General features: G+C 41.7%; 1 protein-coding gene across 1 annotated transcript in view; it reads right to left on the bottom strand.

Annotated features, from left to right (window-relative positions):
* Positions 1-24,688, bottom strand: part of CHN2 (chimerin 2) — a 353,485-nt gene that overhangs the window by 187,301 nt on the left and 141,496 nt on the right. The window contains exons 2-3 of the mRNA XM_012640732.1: positions 18,686-18,724; positions 7,217-7,272 (exon numbers count right to left, since the gene is read on the bottom strand). Coding sequence (XP_012496186.1) covers positions 7,217-7,272; positions 18,686-18,724 — 95 coding nt within the window. The remainder of the gene's footprint in view (positions 1-7,216; positions 7,273-18,685; positions 18,725-24,688) is intronic.

The following is a 24,688-nucleotide window of genomic DNA, read 5'->3' as shown; positions in this document are numbered from 1 at the left end:
ACTGACCACAAATAAATTATTAGGCAATATCACCTGGGGTAGGCATATTAAGATTGGGGCTATCTGAGATTGTACCATCCACATTTTTCTGCTGGAAAGTAGAGTCGAGGTTAGAAATCTGTCTTCAAGTGTCTCAGTGCTTGGTTAGCCAGGTCACACTCCCATAGGAGACATGGCTTACCCGGGGCAAAGTGTAACCTGTCTTTATCAGCATTATTTCCTAGTTACAGTTTAACCAGGTGAGCAAAATGTGAAACATGTCTTCAAAACCTCACTAGAGCACTGGCACTGTGCACTTACCCCTTTTCCCGGATAACCCTGGCCATACCCAAAATTTTATCGGGCCTGATCTCTGAGTCACAAAGCAGACCAAGCATGGGCTGCTCTCTGTAGCGATTGCTGTAGAGGTGTGATATTTGCTTCCTATTCAGATGTGTAAGGTTGGCCTAACAAAACCAGAACCTCCTTATAACCATTGTGTCTCAGTCTGGGTCACCCCACTCCCACCCCTCATCAATGAGTAATGGTATCTTGGCTTATGGCTGTCACAGGTTAGGGAAGGGTGACAGAGCACATGTTGTCATACACGATGCTATCAGTTACTTTTTTCCCTAAAACAATGAAATATACAACATACTATTCCAACTCTAGTAATTATATAAGGGAATACACATTTTCAAGTTAGCTTTTAAGAAATAAAAAATACTTGGAGAGATCAAAGAGTCTTCTCAGGAAACTTTGCCTATTATCTATGACAATTTAATCCCCTCTTCATTGCCCTTATTCCACTTTTGTCTCAACTTATTATGCTTTGGCACGTGTGCTGTTCCTCTGTGGCTCTCTCCAGCTCTCCCCACCTGCTTCCCTTGGCTCTGAGCTCTGAGCTCAACAGTGGCTTGGCCTCCAGAGTCCCTACCTGCTGCTCATGATTTCACCTTGGAAATGTCTAAATAGGTTCTAGGTGCACACTTGCAGGGTCTGTAGTATATGAGAACGAGTTCAAAGCATCCAAAGAGAGTGACTTCTTTTTTTTTGGGAGTATGCATTTTGGTAGATCACAATGCATAATAAGAAAAAAAGTTTTTATTTTTTTTTAAAAAAGCACAAAACGTTTGGTTCTATCTTTAGGGGTAAAAAAAAAAAAAACCTCATATGTCAAAAAATTTTTTTCTAACATTGGTTTTACTAAAAGGTTTTCTCGTTATACGATAGCAAGTCTAAAACAAAAGCAAATTTAGTTCAGAACAAAATTGCATCAAGAAAAAAGGCTGACTGCATTAGTGAGTGAGATGAAAGCCTGGAGGAGTAATGATGGGAAAAGTCCTTTATTCTTGGTTGTGTCAACAATAAGGGGAAAAAAAGAGACAAGTGGAGAAAGTCTAGGATTAAAAGAATAGAAATATCTTCTGTCAGGGAAGAAATGGCCTTCTGATTACTACACATAAAGCCAATTAAAAGGTAATGAGATCGATTTTTGTTTGTGGCTTGTAGCATCAATCTCATTACTTTAGAGACATACCTTGTCTGGATGTCTTGAATCAGTAGAGTTTTCACATTCCCCCAAATGCACTTTGTTTTAAAACATTTATTTCAATAAATAAAAGAAGAAAAGAGGGAGAAATGTGGCATAGTAGAAAACCCCTCTGAATTCACTTAAAATCCATGATTCAAAATGTATTGAGCTAGTTAAGAATGATACGGTCAATCAATGTGGCTTGTTAAGATCTTCCAGACATGCCTAAGACAAGATAAATGCCCTAAAGCTACAAGACTGTGAAGTCTAGGAATGATTAATAAAATTTTAAAAAGCATCATGAAAAAATGGAATGCTTTTGTAGGCTTAAAAGAATAGTTTTTTTAAATAAAGCTGGAATACGGTGTAACGGGTAGATATTTAGGAACACTAAAAACTAGAAAAAATGCATAAAAAGGGGAGAGGGATATTTCAAGTGGTTTTTAAAAAATGAATACAATTCACTAGAAGGAAAAATAAGGTAGTGAGATACTACTGCAATTTAAGATTAGCCACTGTCATCTGTACTTGGTCTAGCCTCTGACAATCAAGAAAAAAGCTGATTCTAATCATGAGTGCTAGAAACCTCTATAATCCACTTTTGCATTAAAAAAAATAGTTTTCCAAAATAGATTATTCTATGGCAAAGTAGAAGGAAATGAAGCTACATAAAATAGAGAACAATTTGAAATAATAGTATGTAATTTTATTTCTCTTTTTTGAAATTGCTTTTCATAATCCCATATTCACTACAGCAATTTCGAAAAAGACAAATGACACCAAATCATTTACAGTTACAAAAGAATTTCTGCTTATTTGGTGCATCCTTTAGGTAATTCTAGTGGAACTTGACTTTAAATGAGTCATGCAAGTAAATCTTGCCATTTCGGCATTTTGGAAAGGCCAGAAAGAAACTTGGACTATTCCAGGAAAAAATATTAGTCTATGTTTAAGTAAGTACCTTAACAACTGCCAAAAGTCCAACTCACTACCCTAATAACAGCATTGAGTAAATCTGATATGCTATTAGCAATAGTTTGAGAATTCCAAATTCCTTACGTTAGTGATCTCTATCCCTTTTTTCATCATTTTGCTGTATATTTACTGATTATCCACTGTTGGTTGGCATGCTCAATGCTAGGGATATACCTATGATTACAACTGATAATATCTCCAGAGTTTGAATTCTCCTGGAGAGATATATACAAGCAATAATTAAACAAATGTGTTAAGGAAGTGTATTAGAGAGTGTATTAAGTACTACAGACACAATAAACAGTTTGGGGAGGTGCTAATTTTCATGGGGTTCAGGGAGGGCCTGTTATTATGTAACATTTGATCTGAAAACTGGACATTCAGAGAACCTGAGTATGAGAATTCCAGGCAAAGTGCAAGTGCAAAGGGCAAGTTCAAAGGCCCTGCGGTAGCAACATTGAGATTTGTTTGATGAATGGCAATAGAGGCTGGTGGGGCTGAAAGGCAGTGTACTCTGAAAAGAAAGGTACAGACAGAGGAGTGACAGATGCAGGAGGCACACCATGGCTCATAGGCACAGCAAGAAGTTTGCTTTTATTCTAAGAGTAATGGGAAGCTATTGAAGGGTCTGATTTATATTTAACAATGATGATTTGGGCTCCTGTCTGGTGAATGGAGTGTGCGCGTGTGTTTATGTGTATGCACACGGGCTCAGGGAGGGTGCCAAGAGCGGAAGCGGGGCTATGAGGCAGGAGGCTCCTGATCTGCAATAATATCCAGGCAAGAAGTGATGATGGCCCAAACCTCACAAAAGCCACAGAGATGGAGTAAAGTGGGAAAATGTGACATATTTGGAGTTAAAATGGATTCTTGCTACAAATGGAAGAGAAAGGGGTGAGGGTGGGAAAGAGAGAAGTCTAGATTTTCTGAAGTTAGGTGCCATTTAATGGAGTGGGGCCCAGTTCTGTTTTGAACATTTGGCCAGCGTTGGCCTGTGAGACATCTACCTGAAGAGGTCAGGTGGACAGATAGATAGAGGTGCTTGAAGCCCAGGGGAGAGGTCTTAGCTGGAGAAACAAATTTGGGAGTCAATGTCCTACACAGTTCCTGGCAGACCACCCAGGCACACACTTGGTAATTAATAAATGCTTATGAAGTGACTGATTGATAATTGATGGAAAGAGCAAGTGAGAATTCTGTAATCTGGAAGATGTTTTGAACCTCTTGGCAAGGAGCATTCAGGAAATGCCAGCAGAGTGCCAGGTGCCGTGGCTGCTCAATAAATATTAATTTGCAGCGATGAATCCCCAGAAAGCAATGAGCTGTTATTTCAGAGCTGACCCTGCCTGGCTTCACTGGAGCCGGAGCCATTGTTCAGCTGCTTGTACCTTCTGTTCCTTATCCCCAGTATCTTTTTTCCTGGTGGCTTAATTCCTGACCTGGGCATCTTGCTTTGTTTGTAATTGCTACCTTTTTGCCCCTACATTTGGAGAACACTGTCATCGCTCTGTCTCTAATCACTGTCTCAGAGCCTGCTCTTTACAGGTTTCTGAATCTGCTGTGAATCATGAACATTAATTGAGTACCTATTATGTGCCAGGCACCATACTAGACCCTTGACACATTTATGCCCTTTATAGCAACCGTGCAAAGCAGATGTTCACCCTTGGGTTAGGCCTTAATCTCCCTGAGAGAGTAAATGGTTGGCTCTAAGTCAGGTAGCTAGAAAGTGGTAGAGCAAGAAGTCAAAACAAGTCCAAGCTGACTCTGCAGCTGAGCTCCCTGCCTTCCTAGATTTTCTAAGCTTGTTGGATTTTTCCTGTTGAATCAGTCTATACCCTTGACTCACCCAGCTCCCCAGCAAAGTCCATTAGGTGGTCGGCATCTGTTGACAGCCACCATGTATCAAGTCAGCCTGCGTCTGTGGCACCCTGGAGTGACAGTGTTCTATATCTCTGTAATTGCACACATCGCTTGGTGCTCTAATGTGGGTGTTTATCACGTTGAACTGGAGGCTCCTAACCTGAGAGAGGCCCATACTCAGGAAGGTATTAATCATCAGAGAAACAAGAGAGATTGAGTATATTGGAGCCACCCAGCCAGGGACCAGAGAAGAGATGGGTAGGAGGACTGGGAGCTTTATATAAAGGGAAGACATAGGCATTTAATAGTTAGCTAAGGGGTTAGATGAAACAAAAAAAATGTATACAGAAAAAATTATAACTTATTGTTCAAAAGAAATAGCCTTTATGGCTTTATGCAAATGTGTTAATAAAGCTGCAGTCTCTCTGGCCACACACTCACACGGAAAGGCTTTCTGTCTTCATTAGGCATGTCCCCCAAGCAGGCAGGCGTGTTCCAAGGCAAAGAGAAATTTAACTAAATGCCATCTGTAGTAGGAGGCATAGTTTCACCATCTTCCGAGAGAAGGCAGCACCTTCACCCACAAGAAGCCAGGTCCTGGGAGGCTCAGCAGTTTGGGCAGGAGTTATTTGCTGTTAACATCATAATGGAGGACAAAGTAAATGGAAGCCACCCCTGCTGGCATTCCCCTGAGCAGCACCTGTTCTTCCGGTAAACTGGACCCGTTATCAGCCGACACCTGCCTGGCTGGATGGGCCCGGCGCTGCCTGCTGAGCAAATGGTTAGGCTTCCTGGCAAAATAGGTATGGAGTTCCTAGAGGCAAGCTACTTATGGATCAAGCATCAACCAGCTATCACCTATGAATGGATCAAATGGGCAAAGGTTGGAAGGTGAAGAGCTTGGCTGACCAGACAGACAAGAGGGGAAGAAAAGTGACACAGGCACCACATTCTTTAGTCCCAGCAGATGGTGACGGCTGTGCAACATTAACAGATATGTGGCGGACTCTCACCCGCCGGATGACTGAAGAGTGTCGGTGGAACCCCAGGAAGAATTTCCATGAGGATAGTCTAAATCCACCTATCTCCACTGCTGACGTTCCATCAGACTTAGAGGACAATTGACATGGTTCCAAGGATTTTGATTAACAGCTGATTTCTCTCTCTCTCTTTCCCCCTCTCTGTCTCTCTCTCTTTCTCTCTTCTCTTTCACACACACACATATACACAAAGAGGTAAACTCTTAAACATATATTTAATTACATCATGGTTTTGTTTTCTTTTACTACGACACTCAAAATGCCAATGGCCAAGTTCTTTGCTGTATTCCCAGCCCCTAGACCGGAGCTGAGACAGAGCAGCTCTCCACACGTACTTACTGACTAGATGGACAGATGAATGGCTACTTAGATCCCCTTTGGTCTCAAGTGCTGGTGCCCAGCCTTGCCTGGTGCCTTTTTACTAACACTCCTAGATAGAGTCCTTAGTTGTATTCTAATGTTACAAATATTCTTTTCATTGAGATATTTAAATGCCTCTACCCCTCTAAAAATGGTAATAATTTTTCTGATGGAGAAAATTTGAAAATTTTCTAAATGAAAGGTAGAAGTGAAGGACTTTTTAGCAATGTGTTTCTTAATTCTCACTGAGAACACACTTATTTAGTGCATCTCATGCAAAAATGTATATTTATTCTATTTTTTTCTTATTTGAATAATATGGAATGTTGTTGAATTTGATTAATATATTATTGAATGTATCATTTGAATATATTGGCTGCAGAGTTTGTGATAGGACAAGATCAGAGTACCATATAAGTAGAACTCATCTTAGATTTTTTTCTTAAGTATCAGATATTTCCTCCTCTTCAGACACATTCCTCCGATGAGAAAGTCTACCCCGTACTAAAATCAAGATTACTTGATGAATTTCATTGCCCTTCATCAAAAGTAAAATTTTATGTATAAAACCTTATTAAACCATGATAAGTTAGCGCTGAGTATGGGTATGTATGTACCTAAGTCTTTGAAACAGGTTCAAACCAGATCCACAAAGTATTGACGTTCAAGGATGAATCACAAGAGTGCTGGAATTGGAGCCTTTACCCTTTGATAAGGCATACATGGCACTTTAAAAGCTATCTGCTACTCTATATTTAATCAAAGTAATAATAACAAAAATAAGCAAAGACCCTTGGGTCTTTGGTTTGAAGGATATTAATTTTGCTGTTAAAGAAACTTGTCAGGATAAAAATAGAAAATAGAGCCTTCGTACTGCCTTTCAAATCTTGTTGGCATCCCACGTGATCAGAGAACTGATTAGTGAAGGAGGGCTAGGGAATGTTCTGTGGGCCCGTAAGCATTTTTATGAGCTGATATATTTTTTAAGCTATCTCTAAGAATAAAAACAGAGTCACTTTTCTTGTAAGCCTTTATTGTTTTTAAATGTCAAGAAAATATGACAAAGCATAAAGATTTGCTAAATATGGGTATTGAAAGTACCCAGACATTTATTATTCTCTGTACTTTCTCTGCTGGAAACATTCCATAATAAAAAATGCTAAAAGAATAAAAATGACATTATCAAATAAAACAACCAGAATATGCGTTTTGGGGGGTTTACGAAGGAAGTTTAAGTTGCTTCTGCAATGGTTAAAAATGTGAGATATCTGATTCCTAGTTAGTTAGTATTTTTTAAATAATGTCTGATTTTAAAATATAGATTATGAAGATGTTAAATTCGTTGACACTCTAACAAACGTTAAAAGAACTCAACTCCCAGGAAACCTGAAATCTCTCTGTATCAACATAGGGCTGACAATTCATCATATTTAACAAGGTGTATTGGAAATAGCTGAGTACTGACCTCCCGAGGACAAATGATCCTCTTGGGACGAGGTGCCTCTTGCTGTAACTGATATACTGCCAAAAAAGAAAAAGAAATAATTAGAATTAGAATACTGCAATGCATACCAACATGCCTTCAAATATTTCCACCTAAGTACATCTCAAGAACTGCAAATATTAATATAAAAAACGAGATACAGACACATTTTTGATACTGGATAAGGTCAGGTCATTTATATGGAAATTAGTCATCATGAAGATAAACTGGCAAAATTGATTTTTTTAATTCTTATAAGGCCAATTTAGTTTCATAATTGTTACTGCCACTGTTCATTTCATGGCTTTCTTGGAAGACTAGATATGGCTAAAATTCTTTTGACTATTTTAAAGATGAAATTCTACTTATGAATACCTGAGCAGTAAGATCATATAATAGGATTCCTGAATTTAAATGCTGATGTCTCTTGACATTCCAGGGAAAGAACTTGCATTAGAAGAGGAGTATCATTCTCTGAAATGTTAGTTATGTGCAAAGACACAACTGATTCTGTGAGTAAATGAAATACCAAGTCATTTCTTTCTCTTTTTTTCCCCCTGCCTATCATTTTAAATTCTCATCCATTCAATGACTTCCCACCCATTATCATTCCTCTCTCCTGGGCCCTTTCACGTCTTAAATAATAATAATAACAATAATAATAATAATAATAATCTTCTTCCAACCTGCTTTAAAGACAGACTTTCAGGCTTGGGCTTAGAAGAAAGCAGGTCATTGTATATAATTTCTCAGACTATTATTTGTGATTTTGCAGACCATAATGAGTGATTTTTCTGCTGCTCAGCTAGTCTGGTTATTTTTCTTTGAAGGAAACGCTACCCTATGCAGGTACCTTTGGGTTCTACTTCTGTGAAAATAGAAGCCGAAAACAAACCAAGTTGATGTTATCTTCAGAATCCTGAAGAGGGAAAAATTAATTTTCGATGGAATAAATCTACGAAAAGTTAAAAACTAGATCAATATAAAGTATTTCTAGAAAATGTAATAAGATAAGCAAAACTTTCTGATTTATTCTTAGGGCTAAAAATAAAAGAGAAATTTTAATTGAAGGGCAGATAGTCAGATGGAAACAGAGATAAAAATGATGGAATATATTCTGTAATTATGGCTCCCCAATGCCTTCGGCACAACATGGTTATTTTCTTACCTAATTAAGTGCAGACTACCCAGTTTTAGCACAGAGAAGAAACTATCAAACCCTCCTATAGATTTTTTTGAAATGTGCCACATTTCTAAGCATAGGTTGCCTACACTAATGATGATGCATGTGCCACTTAAGGACAACTGTACCCATATATGAAAGGAAATCACAGTTCAACATAGCCCTTTAGCTCAGAAGGACACCAAAAATGACAGAGAGATAAAAAAGAAAGCTTCTAAATACCTGCCTCTCTACGGAGAAAGAGCCTGCAGATCCTAATGGACCAATGCATGGAAATGGGACCGGGTGGAGGAAAAGTGAGCTGCCTTGCACACGAGATCATCAACCAGGTGGCACATGTTATTCAGCTTGTGCTACCTATTTCCATTGGCTTCCATGGCACCACACTCTCCTGGTTTTCCTCCTTTTATCTTGGCTGCCCTTTCCCCCTTCCTCTTGCTGACTCCTCCTTCTCTACCTGCCCAGTGACCGTAGGAGATACCCCAGGCTTATCTTAAACCCTCTTCAGGTCGCATTCTCTGTTTTCTCCATAAGAAATCTCCTCTACCCCCTACACACAAAAGGCTCCTGCATCTCTGCTCAGAAGCTGAACTTCCTAAAGATTCCCCCTGAATTCCTCAAAAGGACCTCAACTTCAACATGTCAAAAGCTGGACTCAGGATGTTTTCTTCCAAATCTGGGCCTCTTCCAGGAATCCTGACATCAGTGAAGGAGCCATTATGCACCCTATTTCTTCAGCCGGCATCCTAGAAGTTGTTCATCACACATCATATGGGCAGTTTGTCAACAGACCCGTCAACTCTGCTTTGTAAAAGTCTCTCAAGTCTGTCCTCTCCTCTCCATCACTATCAACAATCCCAACTTCAAGCTCTAGACTCTTAGCACGCTCCAGCCTGTTCTCTACCTGGGGGCCAGAGTGATTGTTTTAAAATGTCAATCTGGTCATGTCCCTCCCCTGCTTAAAAGCCTTCCATGACCTCCCACTGCTCTCAGATGAAGATCAAAACCTCTAACATGGTGACACTTCCCTGAATGGTCTTGCTGCCATCTACTTCTACAACCTCATCATGTATCGTGCTGTCTTCTCAGTCAAGTTGGTTTCTTCCTTGTTCCCTAAACGCACAGTGCTCCCTTCAACCTCAGGATCTTTGCACATGCTATTCCTTCTGTCTGTGGTATCCTCCTCTCCTCCTCCTCGACCTCTTATTACCTGCCCTCATCTTCATGACCTAAGTTCAAATATCAGCTTTGTGGAGGAGTCTTTCTTGACATCTCTCACACCAGACCCAAAGACATCACCCTAGTCTCCGCTCTCATAATTCCCTGTACTTTCCTTTATATAACTTATCACAATTGTAATTCTGTATTTATTGGTGTGGGTTCTAGAAACAATTATCTGTCTCCCCACATCTTGTAAGTCCCATCTTGAGGGAAGAGATAGTGTTTGTTTTTGTTTAGTCTTATATCCCTGGTATTTGTCAAGGGGCTGTGGATATAAATACAAATAAAATCACCTCTATTTTCAAGAATCCTATCAGCTTTGGGGGGAGATTCAGAAGTTAGAAATATTTTTATGAAATAGTGTAGTAAATACAAAAGCAGGCAAGGTATCATCTATTCAAGATTATGGGTTACCACTGTCCTTCAGAAGGGAATAGTTAAATGTACGATGGTACATCTTCCAATAGATACCATGTTCCTGTAATAAAGATTGAGAAAGCTCTCTATACATGGGCATGGGATGATGGTCAAGATATTCTGTTAAGTAAAAAGAGCATGGTGAAGATGCACATGCCCACCCACACACACATACAGATAGGACAATGCGATATATCAACGTAGCAAAACTGCACTTGTACCCCATGAATATATACAAGTAAAAATAGATTTAAATTTTTTTTTTTAATTTTAAAAAAGAAAGGGAGTAAAATAATTATATAAATCCATCTTTGTTTATATCTGTGTAAAGAAACTCTGGAAGGAACAAGGAAGCAATAAAAGCAGCTACTCTTAGGGGTTGAAAAGCAAGACAAGGACAGGAGTGGGGAAGAGACTCCTCCATGTATACCTTATTATATTGTTTTGACTTTTGAATCACATGTATGTATTGCTTGATCAAAACAAGAAAACAAGGCTATAGGAGATAGAGTTCAAGAAGGCACATATTTGAAACATGGACTTGGCGGGGGGGGACCAAGGGCAACATACGTAACCTAAACATCTGTACCCCCATAATATGCTGAAATAAAAGGAAAAAAAAAAAAAAGAAGGCTTCTTGTAAAAGAAGAAACATGAGCAAGGGCTGGCCAACCAAAAATGCAGAGACAGTGGTGGGCATTGCATGGCTTTCCCAGGACAGCCCGTGCCCTCCCTAATCACCAGGGAGGCTGCGTGGAGTTCCTTGATTCCTTTCGAATCAGCCCCGATGCTGCTAAACTGCTTTGTAGCAGGATGTTACTGTTAGGAGTAATGAGTGTAAAGGGAACCAAAGGGGCCATCTCCTAGAATCACAGAGGGTTAGATCCAAGAGGAATTGTAGAATTCACATACGGAGAATCCTGTCCACTCTTTTCTTCATGTTGTTAATGCCTCTTGAGGCCAATAGTTATACGTCGGGGACATGGCTGGAATGGTTTTGTGAGCACCGTTTTTAATGAAAGTGGCAAAGAAAGTGGACTTGTTATAAAAGAGAAACATTTTTAGCTAAGTGCTCCTTTGTAATTCATAGCAAGTATGCGAGCATCTGCTGTACGCCAGATCCCACAGTGGGGGCTTTGGGGATGAATGGAGGCAGGGAGAGGAGGAGGGAGGCAGCATACTAAGTGCCTGCCATGTGTCAGGAACAACATTTTATTGAATTGTCATAAGAATACAGAAAAAATAACTGTCATTATCATTCTCATTTATTAGATGGGAAAATAAGTGCAGAGAGGTTAAGTATTTGCCCCAGGGCATCCAGCTAAAATGTATTCTTTTGATTCCAAAGCCCTGGTTTATTTTTCCTATGTCTCGGGGCCTTTGCCCTTACTGTGCCTTCCACCTGGCTTGCTCTTTCCTGAGATATCCACACGGCTCACTCTCACCCTTCACTCAGGTCTCTGCTTCATTCTCACCTCGTCAGAGAGGCCTTCCCTGACTTGCCTGTGTGAAATTCCAGCCCATCACTCTGCTCCCTTATATCGCTTCATGCTTCTTCACAGCATCACCATTAACACCATTAATAAATACAAAGTGGCTGGGCTCACGCCTGTAATGCCACCACTCTGGGAGGCCAAGACAGGAGGATCTCTTGAGGCCAGGAGTTCGAGACCAGCTTTGGCAACATAGCGAGACTCTCATATCTATAAAAACAAAACATTATCTGGGCATGGTGGTGCATGCCTGTAGTCCCAGCTACTCAGGAAGCTGAGGCAGGAGGATCCCTTGAGCCCAGGAGTTCGAGGCTGCAGTGAGGTCTTATCATGCCACTGTACTCCAGTCTGGGTGACAGAGCAAGACCCTGTCTCAAAAAACAAACAACCAAAACTATAAATACTGTATTTATTCATTTTGTGTACTATCTTCCTTGACTAAAACCTAAGCTCTTTGGAGGCAGGGACTTTGCTCTGTCCACTGCAGTATCCTCAGCACTTAGAATAGTGCCTGGCTCATAGTAGATGCTTAATGCATATTTGGTGAATGAACAGACTATATCTAATGGCCCATGGGTCACAACCTGTGCCTGTGAGGAGCCTCTGATTGGTGAGGGAGACATGCATGGAAAAACAAAACCAAGTCGGGCCAAGTGCTTTAATGAGGGGAAGAGGAAGACACCATTCAATTTACTCAGGTGGTCAGGATGGCCTCCCAAGGGGAGAGGCAGGGAGCTCTTCCTGAAAGATTCTTGGGGTGTCTGCAGGAAGAAGGGGGGTGCAGGTGGAGGAAAGGGCAACAGCAGGGAAAGGAAATGATGTGCTGACTGGTCAACGAGAGGCCAGTGCAGCTCTGGAGCCAGGGCTGGGGGTGAGAGAAGGCCATGCGGAGCTGGACCTCGCTGGCACACCAAGGAGCGTGGATGTCCTCCTGTCTGCAACATGGAGGCAGTGATGTGTTTTGAGCAGAAGGTGACATGATCTAGTCTGTTTTAAAATAGTGGTAATAGGAGAAAGCTATTCAGAAGAATAGAGGTTGCCATTTTCTGGGCATTTGCTATGTGCCAGACACCTGATATGCATCTTCTCACTTAATCTTCCCAACGAGCTTCCAAGGTCACTGTTACTGCCCCCTCACTGATAAGGCAGTGGAGACGCCTGCCAGCTTTGAAGATGCTCAAGGTCACAAAGATAATAGATGAAATCAAGATCCAAAGCCTAGATTTCCAGACCCAAAAGCCTGTGTTTTTCAGCCTTAGCCAGCAGTTCCCTGTCATAGGTCCCATGGGGAGCTGCTCACATTAGACTCTCCCAGGAGTAATGAAATACGAATTTCCAGACACCATCCCTGGTGATGCCTATTCTGCCAGTCTGCCCAGGGGCCCCCAAATCTGTTCTTTTTGAAGCTCTTCAGGAAACTCTAATGTACATCCAGGAGGAGGGCCCATTGTCCAGGGGAATGTCAAAGGCAAGGAGGCGAGTGAGACAGTATTTTACTCACACACAGAGAGATGGTGAAAGTGAGAGTTAAGACACCACTGGTGGAAATGCAGATGAGAAAGTGAGTTCATTGCCTCAAAAATCCAGAAGAGAATTAACATGACTTGCTTACAGATTGAGTGAGGGGAAGGACCCTGAGTGACTGAGATATTGAGATGCCATTAACAGAAACAGAGAATGCAGGCCACAGAACATTTCCGGACAGTTTCTCCTCTTTGTCAACAGGCTAAATCACATAGCTGTGACCTTTAGGGACCCTCTCAGCTTTAGTAAAGAAAAATGCAGTAAGCATCAATCTTACAACCAACCAGAACAGTCCTAGCCAGGGAGCAACTTGGAAGAGGGAAGGGAGAAGGCCCCCTGCAGACCCCACACGCCAGGGACACCATCTCTCCTTTCTGGTCCCTCAGTAGCGGACATCATAATCTTAATCAATGGTTTCTTTCTCAATGCGCAGGTCTCAGAATGAGCAAGACCTGCTCTGCGCTGTTCCAAACAGCAGAAGTTGGCAAGCAGACACAGAAGCCTGTTTGCCATCTGCATTGTGTATCTGTCTGTAAAGATAACAAGCTGGTGATCAAACACAATGGCCACCATGTGAAAATAAGGCCCAGGCTCCTATCTTAGACTCTAATGAGAGCCTGCTCATCATTTTCAAAGTTACAGAAGAAACATGCACAGAAAAAATCTCCAAGGTTTGTTTACTATATATAACTGAAATGAGTCACATAATCTGAAATTATAGCTTCTGGAATTTTCTTTGTTTAACGAACACAATTCACAAGCAAAATGCAATAATGTGCGTCACTTCTTGGGTTGTCTCTGAGTCTAGGGGTGAAAGGATGGAATGTGTGTCTAAGCAACGTCCCAAATATGTTCCAGGCACTCCCCAGCCCTGGGCCCCGTACAGCACATGAGAGAATTCTCAGTGCTGGAGTAAGCCGCTTGGCAGGGGCGGCAGGCACTGGGGAAGATGGAGGTGGAGATCCCAGCTCCCCAAGAAACCCAAAGCAGATTGAGAAATCGAGGGCTCACTGAGAGAACGTTCTACTTTTTCTTCAGTGAGAAAACCTGACTCACCCTCCTCTGGGAACAGAATCAACCTGCTCCCTGTGGATGACGCCCACATGTGGGTAATGCTGAAACCCGGGCCAGGAGCTGAATCTAGCCACTTGGCCCTGACACTGAGCCAGTACCACCCTGCTCACTGCCTAGATCTTCCCAGTTTTCACACAAAAAACTCATGGTGTGAGCAGGGAACTGTAGGTGCTTCAGACGTCGTCCTTGGCCTAACCCCACCCTCCAGCCTGCCTTGCAAACAGAATGTCAAGTCTTAATGGGGACTTCCTTCTTCTCTTGTCTAAGAACACTGTGAAAAACCCCTAGAAGATTGTGCAGCCTCACGCCAGGAGGTCTCAGGCCTAAGTATGCGTAAGGAAAACCTGTGGGGTTTGGTAAATTGCAGATCCTTTCCACTTTTCTAATTCATAGATGTGGGTAGGGCTGAGGAATAATGATTGTAAATATTCTTCCCAGGTGATTCTGATCCAGGGTGTAGACAGATTAGGGTTTTGAGGTTCTAAACTCCTATTTAGGAAAACAGGCCTAAGCTATGACAGCCCGACCTGCAGCCCAGGGGAATCTCCCAGGAGACCTGTCGGCCACAGCACCTGCTGCTGAATGACTGGCCCCTGGCCTCCTGAAAAAGAAAATCTTTCAGAGTGTACCCGTGCTGGTTTGGCTTCTGAACCTGTCTGCTTGGGGCATATAGTTCACACAGTTCTGGCTTAACATTTGGAATGTAGCTTTACTTATTTATTTTGTAAGTGAACTCGAAAGTAGCTTTTCTTTTTGGGCATTGAAAGGAAAGCTTTCTCAGCGCCTTCATCAATGTTTTGGGGTTTGGTCTGAGAGTTAAGGATGAGCTGCAGATGTATGATGCTTTGTGATAAGACTATTCTGTGGAAATAGCTCAGTAAGGGATGGCGCTGGCTTCCAAGAAAACGAGAGAAACAGAGTGGGAAGAAACTTAAGGGGCATCCTGTGACATCATGGTTTCTTCAGTCAACACCCAATCTTATCCATCCCGTGGCCCCACAGCTCCAAGCACAGTGCCTGGCTTAAGGCAGAGACTTACTATGTATTTGTTGAATGAAGAAATAAATTAATTAACACCATACTTCATAAAATATTGAGAGAGCTGATTTCTAAGGTTCCTTACTTTTCTGAATTTCTAAGTCAGATATCTGTGGTTGCTAACCCAACATCCATTTCCATCTTTACCATTCCAACATTAATCCAAATTTTCCAATCACGTGGGTTACATGAGATTGATCCTTCCCTGAGTGCCAGTGGTGGGTCCTGATTGGTTTAGGGCAGTCAGCACATCCCAGCTCTCTGACCATAGTGACGGAGTCAGCAATGGGTAATTCCGATCAATCAGGGCTGAGACACAATGCTGAGACTTTGTTTGAAGTATCAAGAAGGTAGACTGTCTCATCTATTACTCTTGAATGACAAAGTGATAGCCCTGGTATTTTTGGAAGCTATTTGGGGATCACAAAGAAAGAACATTCTAAGAGTAGAGCCAAACCCAGGAAAATGAAGCCAAGACAGGAAGAAATATACACTGGGTTCTGGTAATGTCATCTGAGTTTCTGGAATAAGTCAAGCCTGAAGCCAGTGCCTTTGGACTTTTTGCTTAAGTCAATCAGTGTGATTGAGTAAAGTATTCTGTTACTTGCAGCCCAGAGTATTGCAACTAGCATTATAACTTAGAAACAGTTTCTTATAATGAATCATTAGAAGAAGATTAATATTCTTTTAGGAATAATGTCATAATTGGGACTAATGCTTCATAACAAGAATTGGACATTAAATAAGTCAAACTTATGGTCGACAACAGTCAACGAAAGCAAAGAATTAGCTATATACATTTCTAATCATTGCAAATCATAAATTTTTAAACCAAGTCCTAAACTATGGCAAAAATATACTGCATGCAGTAAATACATGAGAGCTTTGATAGTACCAAATAATTTCCAGAGTTAAAAAATGAGTGATAGAAGAATATAGATTCCATAAATGATATGCTAATGAGCTTGACATCCGTATTTAAAATTAATCTCTCAAAGGATGATTTGTGAGCACTTCAAAGAGAAGGGCTTAGTGATTCTTGAGGTTCAGAATGGATTTACCAATAGGTTATCTAAAACAAAACACATTCAATATTCTGATAGATTTGTTGGATTTTCAGGGAAATGCTATAGTTTTAGCATATTTGGATTTTTAAAAGTATGACATGAAGGTCTGTAAGGCCTTCAGATTCCTTCTCCAAGTCATTTTTCAAGACCTACGTGCAAATTTAACGTCTTCTGTAATCCCAGGAAGTAGAGGAGTAGAATTTTGTTACTACAATCCATTTGCATTTTAAATTTATTGTTTCACATCTATCTCCCTTAGTAGACTGTAAATTGGAGGAAAGTATAAACCGCATTTTATTCACTGTTGATTCCTAATGCCCCTTGACATTGAGAAAGCATTTGCTCAAAGATTAATTAAATGAATGGATGATATTCTTGGGAATAAGATGGAGTAGCATGGGCTTGATAATAATATTGTGAGGTATATGTAGATTTCCAAGTGGCCCAACACCCAAAGTCAAAGAATTCATGAAGTAGAGCCTAGATCTAGATGACTATTGGCTGGGTATAATAAAGAGGAACTTCATATATGACATTAGGTTTGTATTAAATGACTTCAACCATCCCTTTTGCAGGTAAAGTTTTATGATTCCAGAGCAAATAAAAAAAACACAACTTGGTTAGATCCAAAAATCAAACCTAAAACCAACACACAAAGGTAAAACTGATACGGTGACATGTAATTAGCAATGCTTTTCTAGCTTTCTCAGGAAACAGAAGTGCTTTTAAGAGATATATTGGGTGGCAGAAGGTCTCTCAGAAAAAGGCAAAATGAATTTGAGCCAATATCACCTTTTCTCTTCAGCAAAATTCTCTGCAGTGGCATTCACTCAACAAATATTTATTAGGTAGTTAATGTATGCAAGGCCGTGTGCACAGCAGTGTGCAGGGCACAGTAAGTCAGGGAACACCCAGTACCTCTCCCTGCAGATATTTTGTTGATTTACCGTCAGAGCACTTCACACTCCATTAGGAAACAAACAAACACAAAAAAACCATCCAATTACTAAGTCATTAGCTCTGCCTTTTAAAATACAAGATGGGGATGTGGAGCACTGCATTGGAAGGGCCCTTAGAGACGCAGCACGACCCCTTTATTTCACAGATGGAAGAACAGACTCATGTCATGAAGAAGAGGTGCCTCTGTGTGGGCTGACATGGAAAGACACAAACAAGATGTCTGTGCAGTGAAACAAGGGGAAGGACACCAAGTAAAGCTTAAAGCCATCTTTACAAAACAACACAACAACAACAAAAATGCCCAGATACTAAGCATGGGTTTTTAAACAATTGGAAGACTATGTTTTCTAAAATGGACAGAGGTCAGCTACTGGGAAAGAGTGGGATCCGGAAGGGGCTGGAATGTGGGTGGGGACTGGTTTGTGGACTGTGGGAAATTTTACTCTCAGCTTTGTGTATTTCCTAATGTTTGTCTTTTATGTAGCTTGGTATTGCTTTTGTAACAAATACGTACATACAGGTATATGTGTGTGTGTGTCTGTGCACGTGTGTGTGTATAAAGTTTCAATTAGGAGGAGAAGAGTCTTGGAGACTTGCGGGCGGGCTGTGGGTCAGGCTCTCATCTGGTTCCACGCTGAATGCCACCCCACCGCTTTTTGTGAAACTTTCGCCAAGTTACTCAGGCTTCGTGAGCTGTGGTTTCCTTCTGTGCGAAGTGGAGATAATAATAGTGCCCAGCTGTTAGGGCTGCGGTGAGAATTTGAGATCAGTCGCTCAGCGCAGGGCAGGTTCTCAATGGGCAGCAGTGACCACAGCAACAACAATCTCGACAGTAATGATGATTCTTATTACTGCTACCTGAAGAGGAGCCTGAACCGAACCTGCGTCCCCTGGGCGTTGACACAGTGGGTCCCTCCTACCACAGTCCTTCCCTGTCTCGCTGGAGAACTGCCGAGTCAGCCACATGCTACTAAGGACAGAGAAGACAGGTTTGAGGTGATGACAACTGCCTGCCTTTGTGAGGGGAGCTGAGTGCTGATCAGACATGATCTCTGTTTCTAAGGAGTCACCCTTAGTGACCAAACATTACTCTTTGCTCATCTGTTAATTTTTCACCAGTTAATGGTCATATGATATTACAGCCTTCGGATGATCAGCCAAGAACATAAATCACGGGAGTCAACACGTTAAAAATAAAGCCCCAAACTGAAAGGCAGAGTCAGAATGGACACCTCCCTTTTCCAAGCATTCCCGAGGAAAACGGCAGGCAGCTGGTTCTTGGAGGGCTGACGCAGGGGAGAGGGGCTGAGTTAGTCCTCTCTGACTAATACCTCTCCTTAGTGGACAAAGAAAGATTTGGGTTTGCAGTGCTGTGACGTGGCACCACTTGTGTGCACTACACCAAGGGCAAGAATTGTTCCGAAAGGCAGGCCTGCTGAGGGCTTCGGAGGAGATTTTCATTTTAGGTACTCACGGTATGATTTCCATATCGGAGGCTGGTATTCTTCAGCATCTAGAATAAAAAAGAAAGAAATCGGTCTGTCAGCCTGAACGTCAAACTGTCCACATGTGTCATCTCTGGGGAAACAACACTCTGTCAGGAGTACTTGCATTCCCGTCCCGGGGCACTCTCTGCTCATTTGGGAGGCGTTTCTGGGCACGAGGGAGGGAACATTCATGGAAACCTTGTGGACCCAACACCACTGTCTTCAGATCGCTCTCTGTGACAGAAGCAATTGCTTAACACTTTTCATGGAGCCCAGTAAATCAAAAAAGATTTTTAAAGCAATTAACTTGATTGTACCCTCTAGAAATGCTTTCAAACAGTATTTATTTAACTTGGCATAAAAAACATATAATTTATCTCACAATTTCTAATCAGACCTTTAGCCCATTTATTAAGACTTGAGGGCAAGACGCGAACTGGCAAGTATGTAATATTAAATCTGTAGAGTTGCTCAACTCAACCAACTGAACTCCTAAAATACTAGGTCTGACAGCAGACACTGATGATTCAATTGGAATCGCGTTATCTCCTTGAATTAACTCCAGTGTGTGACTTAAAAAATTTCCAGAAACCTCTCAGCAATCAGAAGTGTCAGAGTGAAAGAGTTACAGCAAAATGGAGAGGATGAAATTGTTATTCATCAATCTAGGAAACAGACAATAGGAGAGAATCTGCTTATTCAGTTGACTTGACCATCCCAGTGCCAACAGCTGAATTTATAATTCTGATGCAGCCATTAGAGTCCTCCTGAGGTCATAGCTATAAGGCTTTGGGAAAATATGCTCTAGCTTAATTAGCCGGGGAGTGGGGGAATCCTTCTCCCCAAAACACAGAAGGTTGATCCCGGGAACAGGGAAGTTGGGGGGGAACATTAAAAGTTCTCTAGTTCATCCCCTTTAGATAAGGAAATTCTTTATTTTTCTCATCCGACACCCCCGGGGCAACACACAGTCTGTTCTTAGTTTGCTGAATAAATGTGATCATTAACTCAATATTTTTGTCAAAGTAAGAGAACAATATCTTAGCATAGTGAGCTTTTAACCTAAACAAGCAATTAATTTCATCCTATATGTGACATAAACCAATTTTAATGGGTTAGAATGAGTGTTTGTTTATAAAGAACATTCAAAGAAAATAAATCAAGTGGCTGAGTTCACAATAAAATTCTAGAAGCATCCATACAATGCCGTCTCATCAGAAAATCCAGACCCATTAGGTTAAAATGTTGACATCTTTAGAAATATTTTTTCAAAGATAAATAAAGATCAACACACATACCCACATACACACATACACACACACACACAGACACACAGACACACACACACACACACACAGAGTATAGATTGCATAGAAATGTAAATCCCTGAGATGCCACCTACCCAAAGCTATAATGTCTTGTTATTGTGGATGAGATTTATTCTTTGAAGCAAGCACAACCCGTAGACCTAGAAGTGGTGAAGAGTGTTTGGAACCTAGAGCACCGCTTTCTATCTATGCAGGGAAGGCCCTGAGACGGAGGAGTTAGTCTCCTTTATGCAGGTCTTTAAATATAGCCAGATGCTCAACTTGGATCTGCTAAGGTCTTCTTACCTAAAGTTAGACTTCCAGATTAGATGACTTTTCCCTGTCCATTTCACTCTTTGTTCTGTGAAAAAACCTAGAACTTTGTTTCATCTGAAATACTGGACCCTAACTTAACCTTGATTTAGGCTACCCTGCAGGCTACATAAACAATTTATCCCTCTCCAGTCGCTCCTTGGTGGCAACATAACGTAGGCGAAGAAAGCCATCTATGGACACGTGAGATCACACCACTCCCTTGCATAAAATTCCCCAGTGTCTCCTCTCTGCATGTGGAATAAAATCTGAGCATCCTGCTGCGGCCCACAGTCCTGTGTCACTGGGAGCCTGCCTGCCTCTCCGACTCCGCTGCTCATATCTTGCCATTTTTCACTTATAATCCAACAGCACTGGTTTTCTCTCTGTTCCTGGAACAAGCCAGGCTCTTGTGAATCCCTCGACCTTTGCTCTTATGGACTCTCCATGGAAAAATGCTCTCCGACGGGTCTCTGCCTGGCTCACCTGCTCCAGCATGTAGGGCTCAGCTCGATGTCACCTCCCGATGTCACCTCCCGGGGGCTTTTCCCGCCAGACTTGTATAAGGTAACTGTCTCCCTACTCCAGTCACTTTCCTAACAGAGAGCTTATTTTTCTTCATAGCACTTATTACCACCTGAAATTATTGTTGATGTGTTGCTTTGTTTTGACTGGCCTCGTCCACTAGTAGCCAAACTCCATAAAAGCAGGAATGTTGCCTCATTCACTTCATCATCACCAGCCCTTAGAAGGGTGCCTGGCATATATTAATAACAGGCATTCAAACAAAACAAAACAAAACAAAAATGAGTGTTACATAAATGAATGAACTCTCAGGGTTCAATTCCTACCCCTGACAACTATTGGCCGAATGACTCAAAGTAGATTATCTAGCTTCTATTAAGAGCCTCCCAGTACTCATCTTTGTGAAACAGAAAAAATAAAAGTACCTACCTCATAACCTATCTCTTAGGGGCCCTGTGGGAATTGAATGAGATAGTGGGTGTATATGAAGTTCTCGGGATAACGCCCAGCAAACAGCAAGTTCTCAATGCGGCTCCACCGATGTCGTTGTGTTATTGTTATTGTTACATCACCCTGTCCTGATTCTTCCCAGGTGGGTCCTTGCTCATGTCTTCTCTCTCAACTACAGCCAATGACTGTCTCGATTCTTGTCCCCAAATCTGGAGCCTGTAATTAAGTTCCAGTGCTGTTGTCACAGAAGGTTTTTCTTTCCCATAAAAGAATTCAAAGTGAGAGGCCATTTGTCATGCTTCAGTGGAACAACTATAATTACCTTGGCCTTAGAGATACGTTTTACAAACCACTTAAGCACACTGTTAGGAGGCCTTGGTCAAGTGACAAAGCACAAAATATTTTTAATATATTGAAATAAATCTCTAGTTGCCCCCAACCCCACCCCACCAACATGTAGACTACTTGTCCCAGTGGCACATGACCCTTTCCAAAGATCACCTTTACTCTTGGATAACCTGACACTTTTTAAAACATCCTGGAATAGGTTTTCAAGGTCACTTAGTTCACATTAATCATTTGGAAAATAAGGAAAATGAAATGCAGAATGATTAAGTGACTTCTTCAAGGTCATAAAACAAATTAGAGGCAGAGGTGGGAGGTTCGACTTCCTGATCCCTAACACATCATTCATTCTTGCCAGTCAGTCCCCCTGAATTTACATGTATTGAAATCAAGAAAATAAAATTATTACATATTAGATTTGTTATTTTGATTCTTGTGAAGCTTAAAAGAAAAAATAAAATAGAGAAAAGAAAAAAAAATAAGTCTTATGAAAATTTGTAAGTCAAATGGTGGGGCAGTATTCCATCTCTACAGGTACCCCAGCTAATAGTTAAAGTTTGGGGGATGCAAGGTACTGGACAAACTGATAACATAAGGAATAATGCTTTTTGAAAATGTGCTATTTTGTTAAACATTTTAGAGAAATGGGTATAATGCAGAAGGAAGGTAGAGGAAGTAGAACAAGAAGTTCCATATTTTTTTTAAAAAATCTACCATTGAACCCAGAAGACAGTTACACATTTTTAGAAAGGGATGATGAATTATAAGGCTCGGAGAGGCTTAGAAAACATATTGCTTAAAAACTTTGACCGATATGTACCTAACCTTTAAAAATGTGTCAGCCCTTTGGCTCAGCAATTCTATTCATGATAATCTAGCCTAAGGTAGTAATTGAACACGTGTACAAAGACATTTACGTGATCAACGTATTCATTGCTGCTCTGTGTATAATAGTGAACCTAAAGGCACAGAAAGGAGTAGCAAAATAATTATCATATACTTAGCCATGAAAATCATAGTTTGAGTTATGGCTTTCTGGTCAAGAGCACAGCCTCTGGAGCTAGATTGTGCAAAATCTAGTTCCGCCACTTACTAGCTGTGTGACCTTAGGCAAATTATCTAACCTGTCTGTGCCTCAGTTTCTTAATCTATAAAAAGAGAATAATAATACCACCCAACATATAGCATTTTTGCAAGCACTGCATAGGTTACTATGCATAATGCTTAGTCTGTAAAGAGAAAATAACAACTATGGTTCACTTCATTACAGCTATGTACAGGAGAAAGCTAAAAGTGAAGAGATTAACAGAATGACGGAGTGCTGTGATATCATCATAGCTTACTGCAACCTCAAACTCCTGCGCTCAAGCGATCCTCCTGCCTCAGCCTCCCAAGTAGCTGGGACTACAGTTGTGCACCACACCAGGCTAATTTTTCTATTTTTAGTAGAGACAGGGTCTTCCTCTTGCTCAGGCTGGTCTCAAACTGCTGACCTCGAGTGATCCTCCTGCTTCGGCCTCCCAGAGTGCTAGGATTACAGGTGTGAGCCAATGTACCCGGCCCCTGTATTTTTTATTTTAAAAGCTATTGTTAAAATGGGCTTCAAAAAAGGTGTGGCAGTCGGAACTCTCGACAACGTGTACAAGAATGCCTATTTCCTCGCACCCTCACCCAGCAACACTGGCTAACGTCAATATCCATCTTAATTGTTGATGCCTTTAAGACTCACTTAGAAAATGCGCAGAGGAGACTGAGTATGCATGTGCACGGTAGCAAACGGAGGCACAGAACACTCCTGGAAGTGAACCTGTGGAAACATATGGCGTGGAGTGTGGTGAAAATACACGAATCTCACACGTTTGGGTGGCTGCAGCTGGAACGCTATATTCTTCCAGGCATGTTTAGCTCTAGAAATGTGTTGATTTGACGGAATCACCTGAGGAGCAAGTGTAAAGGAATTTGGAGACTGATTAATGAAGAAAAATTAAAGAATGCATGTGCTCACTTGGGTAAGTGACAACCGAAGAGGAAACACCTGTAAACAGGAAGGAGCGCCAGATTCCTTCGTGTGGCTCGGTGGAGGGTGACCAGACTAACAGAAAAACACATGAGAGGCTTTGGAAAATGAGAGGAGTGACAGATTCACCAACGTGGAGAACGATCTACCAAGGAAGTTGAAGGTGACCTACCCTTTAGAACATTTCACGCAAAGCTGCCTATGTTGCATGGGGGTGTCATTTGGAAAATACAGGGTGGAAGGATAGCGTCCCTCCCTCTGCCATCCTCTCTCCCAGAATAGCCAGGTCTCTGCTGTCACGTTTGATTTATTGATGCACACATTTGCAAATGGGTTGCGGTGGGGGAAATTGGGTGAAAACAGGTTTTCCAATCAGGTGCGGAACAGCCCCACAATGAGATGACAGTTCAGAATTTGTTGGGTGATTAGCTTAACGGGCTCAGAATGGGTTGGAAACCAAATGAAAGCAAAGAACAACAGCAGGAGGGGTATGTTGTATCTGTGCACATGCTGCCATATGTCATCGACGCACACGTTATGCCCAGCCTTGGGTTTTCAGAAGTTTGTGAGGGGCCAGAGTGTGCAGCTGCTGGTGTGGGCTTTGTCAGGCCATCACAGCCAAGCGGTGCCAGGCCTGAGCTGCGAAATTACCTGGAGATCACCCTAACTGCTGCAAAACACCGAGATATGAGGGCTGTTAGGGAGCTTGCTTGCTAATGCTTCTCACCTGCACAGGTTCCCCGCGTTCCCCTGAGAAATTAGACACACACGTATTCTCTTTGGAAACTCTGTTCGGGTAAGAGGAAGGCCTGCTGTGCATCCAACTGTGGGTCTTGTAGCAGGGATTTCTGTAACTGATTGAGTCCTACCTGCAGAGAACAGTCAATAAGGCAAACTCCAGGAACTGTTGCTGGGTGCTCAGGCTGGGCTCCAGGGACAAGGCTAGGCAGAGATTTTTCTGACGATGATGAAGCCATTGAGGGCCTTGGCCTGGAGTCTGTGGTCACTGGAGGGCCCTGGGGCCACACAGAGCT

Source organism: Propithecus coquereli, unplaced genomic scaffold, assembly GCF_000956105.1.
Source record: "Propithecus coquereli isolate 6110/MARCELLA unplaced genomic scaffold, Pcoq_1.0 Scaffold156, whole genome shotgun sequence".
Lineage (NCBI taxonomy): Eukaryota > Metazoa > Chordata > Mammalia > Primates > Indriidae > Propithecus > Propithecus coquereli.
The sequence above is the reverse complement of the archived record's forward strand: the minus strand, read 5'-3'. Positions and strand labels throughout refer to the sequence as shown.